Source organism: Pinus tabuliformis, chromosome 2_2 (assembly GCF_031772625.1).
Source record: "Pinus tabuliformis cultivar Carrire ecotype Pingquan chromosome 2_2, CPIR1, whole genome shotgun sequence".
NCBI classification, from domain to species: domain Eukaryota; kingdom Viridiplantae; phylum Streptophyta; class Pinopsida; order Pinales; family Pinaceae; genus Pinus; species Pinus tabuliformis.
The window spans coordinates 931,154,968-931,164,658 of NC_142300.1; the positions used below are offsets into that span (position 1 = coordinate 931,154,968).

Below are 9,691 nucleotides of genomic sequence, written 5' to 3' on the forward strand. Positions count from 1 at the left end.
GAGATGTTATTATTGCAATAAATTTGGTCACTATGCTTGTGATTGCAGGAAGAAGATAGCTGATCAAGGGAACCAGAGAGCTAATGTCACTACAGAGAGTACTAACTCCATGTTCCTAGCTTGCCATACCATGCATGAACCTTCTACTAGTGTGTGGCTGTTAGACAGTGGTTGCAGTAACCACATGACAGGCAACAAGGATTTGGTTGCAAATTTCGATCAATCTGTGAAAACAGAGGTAAATTTGGGGACTAACAAGACTGTGGAAGTAGATGGCAAAGGAGTGGTCAACATTCTGACCAAGAAGGGGGAGCCGAAGACAATCTCAAAGGTATATTATGTTCCTATTCTCAAACATAATTTGTTAAGTGTTGGTCAATTGACACAGAAAGGATACAAAGTTATCTTTCAAGGTCAAGAAGGTGTTATATATGACAAGCCCCCAAGCAAGCAACTTATAGAAAAGGTGCAGATGACGAGGAACAAACTCTTTGCTCTAATTTTTAATTACAATGGTCAAGTGATTTCTTTTACAGTTGCATGTTCTGATGATTATTGGTTATGGCACTTTCGATTTGGACACTTGCACTTCTCTGGTTTAAGATTGTTGCAACAGAAACAGATGGTCAGAGTGTTACCTCCCATCAAAGAGCCTGCTAGTACTTGTGAGTGTTTCATCTTAGGAAAACAACACCGCGAAAGTTTTCCAAAGGGAGTTGCATACAGAGCAAAGCAACCTCTTGAGCTAGTGCATACAAACTTGTGTGGACCTATGAGGACACAGTCGATTGGTGGAAGTTGCTACTTCCTCACTTTCATTGATGACTACAACAGAAAGACTTGGGTTTACTTCTTGAAGTAGAAGTCTGAAACTTTTGCAAAATTCAAAGAATTCAAAGCCTTAGTAGAGAACCAAAGTGATCGAAAGATCAAGGTATTAAGGTTCAGATCATGGTGGAGAATATGACTCAAAGGAATTCCATGATTACTATTATCACCCCAAGAAACTCTCCTAGGTTGTATCTTGGAGATGCTCGGGAACATTAGAAATTCAACATAATGTGGGAAATGGGTGAATGGGAGGAATGATGCTTATTCAAGCCAGAAAACCACTCCTACTATGCTTGACCCCAGACATGGGTGAACACCCTCAGACTACAAGGCGTTTAACCACCAATTACTCATAGTTTGAGGATTAAGTGGATATGGAGAATACTAACCACACCAGCAGATGCACAGGGCCCTGTGATGGCCGGCTGCAACCAGTTAGAGGTCTGCAAATCTGTTTCTTAATGCACAGACAGGATGACAACTCTTTGTCACTAAGCAAACAGAAACCTGAATAATACATTCACTGAAATAAACAAGACTTTAACACAGAGGTGGGATGACAACCCCTCTAATGCCAAACATCAAGAATTCAAGACAAATGCATAACAGGCACAACCTAGAATAGAATAGAAGTGGAAAGTGAGCAATTAACAGCAAAAGAAGCTTGTATTAGTTGAAAATGAAGACTAGACGCTGCAGGTATCACAGTAGTTACAGTCTCCAGAAGTTGAACCTTACATCAAAACCAAAACCATCCATCCATCCCCCAGATTACATCTGTTTTCTGGGTATATATAGAGTTTGATTACAAATATATTCTGCTGTTCTATGCGGGAAGGGGTCATAATGGACCACCAACCGCTTTAACTCTCTGATGGAGTCTCTGCTACAATCTGCCTGCTTCAGTAAATGAATTTGACGTTCTCTCGTGCTCTATTGTCCTTCCTAAACAGGTGGAGTGTTATATGGAAGGAGCTCCATAACTGATAAATGCTCTGATCTGCTCGAGGCACGTCCTTCTCATTCTCGGCTATCCTATTTCTTAAATGCAATTGTTGAGGAGGAAATGCACCTGGTACTGGTAGATGACCGCTTCATCCTTCAGGAGCACAGAATAATCAAAGGTGGCGTACTTTATGGCGGGTGGAAGATCTGGTCAACGAAGGTATCGGGAAATACAGTAGTGGAGTGGATTCAGGCTATTGGATCGTGGGCAGATAGATCCAACGGTCACCGGGTGGAAGAGATGTGGGGAGTTTAACGGGCGGGGACGAAGGACGGGCGGTAAGCAGTATTGCTCGCACCTTCGGAGATGGGTGGTAAATGTACAAAGGCCAGCAATCACAATCATTGTGCAATGCGTGGCGGACGGGGCGGAATCAAACCACTTTGATCACGAGTTAACGCGCGGTTGGTTTGCGAGAGCGGGAGGAGCGAATGTCGTTGGATTAAACGGATGGAAGGTGGAGATTGGTTTGCAGGAGAGGCGATGTGCGATTGCGATAAGATCGCATTGCAATATTGCATCGGCGGAAGACAAAGGGCGAAGCCTTAACACACATGGGTGCGATTTGCGATAGCGGTCACATCGCATCACAATATCACATCGGCAGAAGGCAAAGGGCAAAGCCTTAACACACATGGGTGCGATTTGCGATAGCGATCAGATCACATTGCAATATCGCAGCGGCAGAAGCAGAGGGGCGAAACCTTAAAACACATGGATGCTATATGCGATAGCAATCAGATCGCATCGCAATATTGCAGCAGCAGAAGACAAGGGGCAAAAATAGGCAGCGGGGTTAATGTGCGATTGCGATCAGATCGCATCGCAAGGGAAAAAACGGAGGCAATGGGGTTAAAGGGAGTAAGCGAGGTGAAGGAGAAGGAGGAGGATAACCAGTGTAGACCTCTTCTGAGCAGGAAACCAAGGACCGAGCTTACTTCCATTCTTTGAAAATCAGCAACATGTAGCAGAGATAACAATTACTGCAAGAAACATGGGATCAGAAGACAATTTACAACCAGGTACACACCGCAGCTGAATGGTGTAGTGGAGAGAAAGAACAGGACAATTATGAACATGGTAAGAAGCATGTTGAAAGGCAGAAACTTGTCTAATGAGTATTGGGCAGAAGCAGTTGCATGTGCTATTTATGTGATCAATAGATCTCCTACAAAGAGTGTAATGAACAGAGTACCAGAACAAGCATGGTCAGGTATGTATTGCAGTGTATCTCATCTCAGAGTATTTGGATGTGTAGCTTATGCACATGTGCCTAAGGAACGAAGAGGCAAATTGGATGATAAAAGTGAAAAATGCATATTCACTGGTTATAGTGAGCAATCAAAAGCTTACAAATTGTATAATCCTGTCACAAAGAAGACCATAATTAGTAGAGATGTTGTGTTTAAGGAACAAGAGTCATGGAATGGAACTGTAGACAAAACAATTGATGCACAAGTGCCACTAATGGAAGAAGATGACGTAGCAGAAAAGGAGCAGCAAGAATCACAGGTAAAGACACCAAACAGAGATGCACCAACAAGGACTCTAAGATTTTCAGAGTAGCATGGATCCTGAAGCAGATCAACAGATCAAGATTCTCCCAGCAATCAATCAGGTGATGAAGCAAGTAATGGTAAGAGAAAGATGAGAAGTTTGAAATATATTTATGATGATTTGGATGTTAGTTCAAATTTCGCATTTTTTTCATTCCAACCTTCTTCATTTGAAGAAGCAATCAAAGATGAAAATTGGGTGCAAGCCATGGATGAATAAATTGAAGCTATTGAAAAGAATGATACATGGGATTTGCTTGATTTTCCAAAGGACAAAAATCTAATTGGTGTGAAGTGGGTGTACAAGACAAAGTTGAATGAAAAAGGTGAAATTGACAGATTTAAAGCAAGACTTGTAGCAAAAGGGTTCTTGCAGCAACCGTGAATAGACTTTGGAGAAACGTTTGTTTTGGTTGCCAGATTGGATACTGTAAGAGCAGTTCTAGCCACAACAGCTCAAAACAAGTGGAAAGTATATCCGATGGATGTGAAATCGGCATTCTTGAATGGAATTCTAGAAGAAGAAATTTATGTGCAACAACCTCCAGGATATGAAGTTGAGAGTAATGAAGAGAAAGTTTACAGGTTGAAGAAAGCACTCTATGGACTGAAGCAAGCGCCTAGAGCTTGGTATAGCATAATCGACAACTACATGATTAAAAATGAATTTTGCAGAAACAACATTGAGCCTAACTTATACACAAAGGTAAATGAGCATCGGCAGATTTTGATTGTTTGCTTATATGTTGATGACATGACTTTTATAGGTGATTTTGACATAGATGATTTTAAATCAGCCATGATGAAAGAATTTGAGATGACAGATTTTGGTCTCATGAAATATTTTCTTAGCATAGAAGTTAAGCAATCTCGAAAAGGAATTTTTATTTGTCAAAATAAATATTCGAAAGATTTATTGAAAAGATTCAGGATGGAAAATTGCAAACCTGTCCCTACACCAGTTGCAACAGGTACAAATTTAAGCAAGGATGATGAAGGATCAGATGTCAATCCAACTTTATTCAAAAGATTGGTTGGTAGCCTCATGTATCTCACAGCTACAAGGCCGGATATCATGCAAGGAGTGAGTTTGATTTCCAAATTTATGGAGACTCCAAAAGACACACATTGGAGTCTACGAAAAAGAATTATGAGATACATAGCAGGAACTAGAGATTGTGGCATTATGTATGCAAGCACGGAAAAGAAGTATTTGATTGGATACACAGATAGAGATTTTGTAGGCAGTTTGGATGATAGGAAGAGCACTTCTAGTTTTGTGTTCCACCTTGGTTTAGGTGTGATTTCATGGGCATCTAAGAAGCAACCCATTGTGACACTTTCTTCAGCAGAAGCAGAATATGTAGCAGCAACATCAGCATCATGTCAAGCAGTGTGGTTAAGAAGATTATTTGATGGACTCAAGAAGAAACAACAAGGATCAACAACAATATATTGTGACAACAACTCAACGATTGCACTATCCAAGAATAGCGTGTTTCATCAGAAGAGCAAGCATATTAATACTAGATATCACTTTATTAGAGAACTTGTGAGCAATGGAGAAGTTCACTTGAAGCCTTGTAAATCTAGTTTCATAGAAGAAACTTGGGTGTTGTAAGCCTAGCTGAGACATAGACCAACAAACATGTTTGAGTTGCCATGAGTCATGTTTTAGTTTAGCAGTCATAATTAAGGGGTAGTGTTAAAATATGATAATTACTCCTGCATGAGGAGTTGGCTAAACATAGAGAGTCAGTTAACTGAGTGATTGAGTGGTTGAGTGTTTGAGTGTTGAGTTAAGTCGATTTAAGTGATAGACAACTTTGAGTGTGTGATTGCATGTGGTTGCATGTCAAGATATTTTAGGCAATTAGCTAGTTGGAAAAGGTTAAATACCCTTCACCGGGTTCATTGTAATCATCATGTTTTGTGTGATCAATAGAAGAGCAACAGCTCGTGTTTTATGTGTGAATTCAAACTTTGTCGCCTCCACCTTTCCAACACCAACGTTCACAAGCTAGTGACTGAGGAGAAGCCGTTGGGTGTGAACATGGAGGAGGCGAGGAAGAGGGGCAACATGTGCTTCAGAGAAAAAAGATGGGACGCAGCCGCTGAGAACTATACAAAATGCATCGACGCCACTCACCTTCAGCTCAAGGAGAGGGTTTTGTGGAATGACAATAAGAATATCAGTACCAATCTTCTGCACGCATATTCCAACCGGGCAGAGACGTGGCTGCAGCTGAAAGAATTCAAGTGGGCCCTTGAGGATTCCGATGAAGCCCTTGGGATCGATCCCAACCATCTGAAATGGCTCTATCAGAAAGGCTGCACCCTGCTCAGGTTGAGGCACTATGCGGCGTCATGTGATTTTTTGGAGAAAGCGGACAGAGTAAGCGCCGGGAACAGGCAAATCAAAGATATTTTATGTCAGGCGAAGACTTTGTATGCCCAGAGCCGGAATGGTAAGTATGACATCTCCGCTTACCTGCTTGGACGGTGCTCTTCTCCTCCGGAGGTCGCTGATTTCGTCGGCCCTGTGGAGATCCACACGACCAAAGACGGCCGCGGCCGAGGACTTTATGCCACACAAGAAATTGCAACCGGGCAGCTTTTGCTGGTAAGCAACGCCGTCGCAGTTGTTTATGAGGATGAGCAAAGTGCTTTACCTATGTTCGGCAAAATTCTTACGGCCTCTCAAGAAGAACTTGTCTCGGTAGTCGTCTGCGCTGCCAGAAAATCCCATAGATTGCTCCAGCAACTTTATAGTTTAGATGTTTCTTCTCCGAGGGACAGCTTGCATGCTCCGGCTATTGATCTATTTAGACCGGACGACGAAATGTCCCGTGGAAAGGGAAAAGAAAATTTTGAAGTGGACGTTAATCGTATCCGGGATGTGATAAGTCGAAACTCATTCTGTGGCGCTTACGAACCGGGACTGCGCCGCTCAGACCATAGTTGTTTTAGGGGTCTCTGGTTACTGCAGTCTTTCATTAACCATTCCTGTTTGCCGAATTCAACCCGTCTGGAAATGGGAAGTGCAATGTTTATTCACGCGTCCAAGCCCATCCATAAAGGAGAAGAGATAACCATTTCTTACTTCGATACTCTTGTCCCCTTGCTGCAGCGCCAAGTTAAGTGCGAGTGTTGGGGTTTCAAATGCAAGTGCAACAGATGCAGATTGGAGCAATCTCTGAGGCCACTTCTGGAGCCCATAACCAGAGAATTTGGAAAATTGCTTGACAAAGCAATGGAGGAAATCAATGCTGCAATTTCTCTTCAATTGCATCATTGTTTCGACGCTGATCTTCGAGCATGCGATAAAAGTGCAGAGCTTTTCCTAGAGGTGGAAGAGATTATTAGGAGTTCTGAGTTGAAAACCGAAGAAAGGCATTGGGTTCGTGCATCTTTTGTGTTTGCATATTTTGTAGGAATGTCGTCGAATGTGTTCCTCTCCACAACGTTGGAGGACTACTTTCATTCTGGAATGGAAATCATGGAAACCATTCAAAGCACTGTGCCCGGAGGGACATTCGAACTCTGATCATGGCAGCCAAACATTTAAAAGATGTTAACCGTTGGATGAGGGATGAAAATCAAGCATCTAGTACAAGATATCTATCAGAACAAGCGAGGGAGGCATGCATCAGAGTGTTTGGTCGACATAGTGAACATGTTTTCAAGGAACTTGTGTGTCAGGCTTCAAACTGCCAGATGTTCTAGTAACAGTTCAACAGACATTTACATGATCTGATATTATTCAATGTGGAAGACATAGGGCAGGGTGCCATTTTGGAGGGTTAATTTCTTTGAAGTAGGAAATAGTTAGTCATATTTTGTTATGCTTTTCTTTTAAGACATAGGGCAGGGTGCCATTTTGGAGGGTTAATTTCTTTGAAGTAGAAAATAGTTAGTCAAATTTTGTTATGTTTTTCTTTTAAGATGTAGGGCAGCATGCCATTTTGGAGGGTTAATTTCTATGTAGTTGTTAGAAACAAATTAGATGTTGTTATGCTTTGCTTGTATGAGTTTAAGAGAATATTTGAATCCAAACCAGGAGGATTGTTTATCTGGCCTGCATTTCTCTGCTGTACTGTGTTATTTTGATATGGATCTCGAAGATTAATACCTCAACAATGTCTTCTCAGATGAAATTTTTAATTTTTTTAATTTTGAGCAAATATAAAAGGTTATAGTAACTGATATTTTCCACCCTGCATTGTTTTTCTTTACTGTGTTATTATGATATGAATCTTGAAGAAAAATGCCTCAACAATGTCCTCAGATGAAATTTGTGTTCTTTTTGAGCGATATGAAAGGTGCTAGTACTGATATTTCCACAGTATTTTTGTGGGCTGCTTTTTTACTTCGTCCCTTTTTGGAGTATGTTTTTCTTTGTTTTTCATGGCATATCCTTATCATCAATGAATTATCATTCGGTTAACATTTATCAATCACTTTTATAAATTACTTTATTTTCAAGTGTTGTCTCAAAGGATTTTTATAAGGATTTTGATCAATTATACGGACTAAGAGTGGACATGGGTGGTGAGATATCTGTTTGCTTTATGAATAGTAGACTGCATCGAGTCTCAAACGACTCGTGACTTCTTGTTACTTTTGATTTCAGTCCAAACTAGGATAATGTTGATTTTCCGATTCTCCTCTCCCTACTCGTGTGAATTTTCTTTTTTAAATTGCACTCTAAAATTTCTAAAGAAATAAATTAAAGGGATAAACCCTTTCATTTCAATTTATGACCCATAGTTTCAATTGATGACCCATATATATTAGTGCGTTAACAAATCATCCATAATGTTTCCATCTAGGGTTAAAGTCACTCATGTTTAAATCTAGATTTAAGATTATTCATTTCCGAATCTCGAACCTATTTAGGGTTTCAAAGATTTGGCCATACTGTCACTCACGATGGTTCCATCTCAAATTTTGATCGCTTACTGCTTAGTTTTGCAATTTACGATATCCAAATTCTGTATACGAAGTTTCACCCCTATAATATATAGTCCGGGCATTTTCGGCATTCACATGTTCATGTATTGGCATATGCATGTTAATGTATCATAAGGTGAGAAAGATATTTTGGTTTTACTCATACAATGCCATCGATAGTTCAGAGTTCCTGATATCGCATTAGGGTTTAGTTTCCATGCTTTTCTCTAACCCATGGCTATTGCGAGCTCTGTCCCTGTATCCCGTGCACGTGACGTGTTCCATCGTCACTTTGCCAAAATACTACCCTTTGATCACTGTGATTTGAACCTCTTATTAGTTTTAGGTTGTCAGCTCCATTTCATTTACTGTTAATGTTCCATCTAAGAGATAGATGTCACATGCAGTTTTCTTTGTATACATTGATGTTATTTGATACCCGGTTGTTTGAATTCATGCAGTTTCCTTCTTTTATTTTGTTTCGGAAAGCTTTTCGTGCTTGTTGTTTGCCCGAGTTAAGTGGATTGCGAGTGATGAGGTGTTTTAATTCACACAATTTCCTTCTTTTATTTAAGTGGACTGCGAGTGATGAGGTGTTTGAATTCACGCATTTTCCTTCTTTTATTTTGTTTTGGAAATCTTTTCGTGCTTGCTTTTTTCCCGAGTTAAGTGGATTGTGAGTGATGAGGACCGAGCTTGTAATATTCGTTGTGCTTTTGCAGGTGCAGCCGGAGGCCTAGAACTAGCCCTTCATATTATAAATATCAATTGTGCAGCCGTAGGCCTAGAACTAACCCTTGATATTATCTAGCCCTTGATATTATAAAATTGTCTTAGGATGATTGAAATCGATCTTAGAAGCTATAGAATTAATTCTACCTCCCAAAATCCATGTTAAGTGGTAATTCCTGGAAAGGCCGAGGAGGAAAGGCATGAAATTTAACACACATTAATATGCACTACGGATTTTCAATTCATCATAAAAACTTGATGATTACAATAAACCCCATGAGGGGTATTTAAAATTTTTCTGATTATTGATTCACCCAAAATAACTTAACATGTAACCATACACTAAATTCAACTTTACCTAAAATAAGACTTGACTCAATTTGACTCACTTAATGGACTCTCTAATTTTTAGATAATTCTCCATGGGGAGTAATTAGCTATCTTTAACACTCCCCTTCAATTACAACCACTAAATTAAAACATGACTCATGACAATTCAAACATGTCTGCTAGTCCAAGTCTCAGCTAGGCTTACAACACCCAAGTGTTTTCTATGAAACTCAAACACATTTTTTGCCAATGGCTTAGTAAATATATCAGTGAATTGATCACT

The 9,691-nt window shown here is 40.1% G+C and overlaps 1 protein-coding gene across 1 annotated transcript; it reads left to right on the top strand.

Moving 5' to 3' along the window:
* Positions 1–5,446: 5,446 nt before the first annotated feature.
* On the top strand, positions 5,447–6,940 carry LOC149196185 (methyltransferase FGSG_00040-like). Its single transcript, XM_089408210.1, has one exon. The coding sequence runs from the start codon at positions 5,447–5,449 to the stop codon at positions 6,938–6,940; it is 1,494 nt and encodes a 497-aa protein (XP_089264336.1).
* The last annotated feature ends 2,751 nt before the right edge of the window (positions 6,941–9,691 follow it).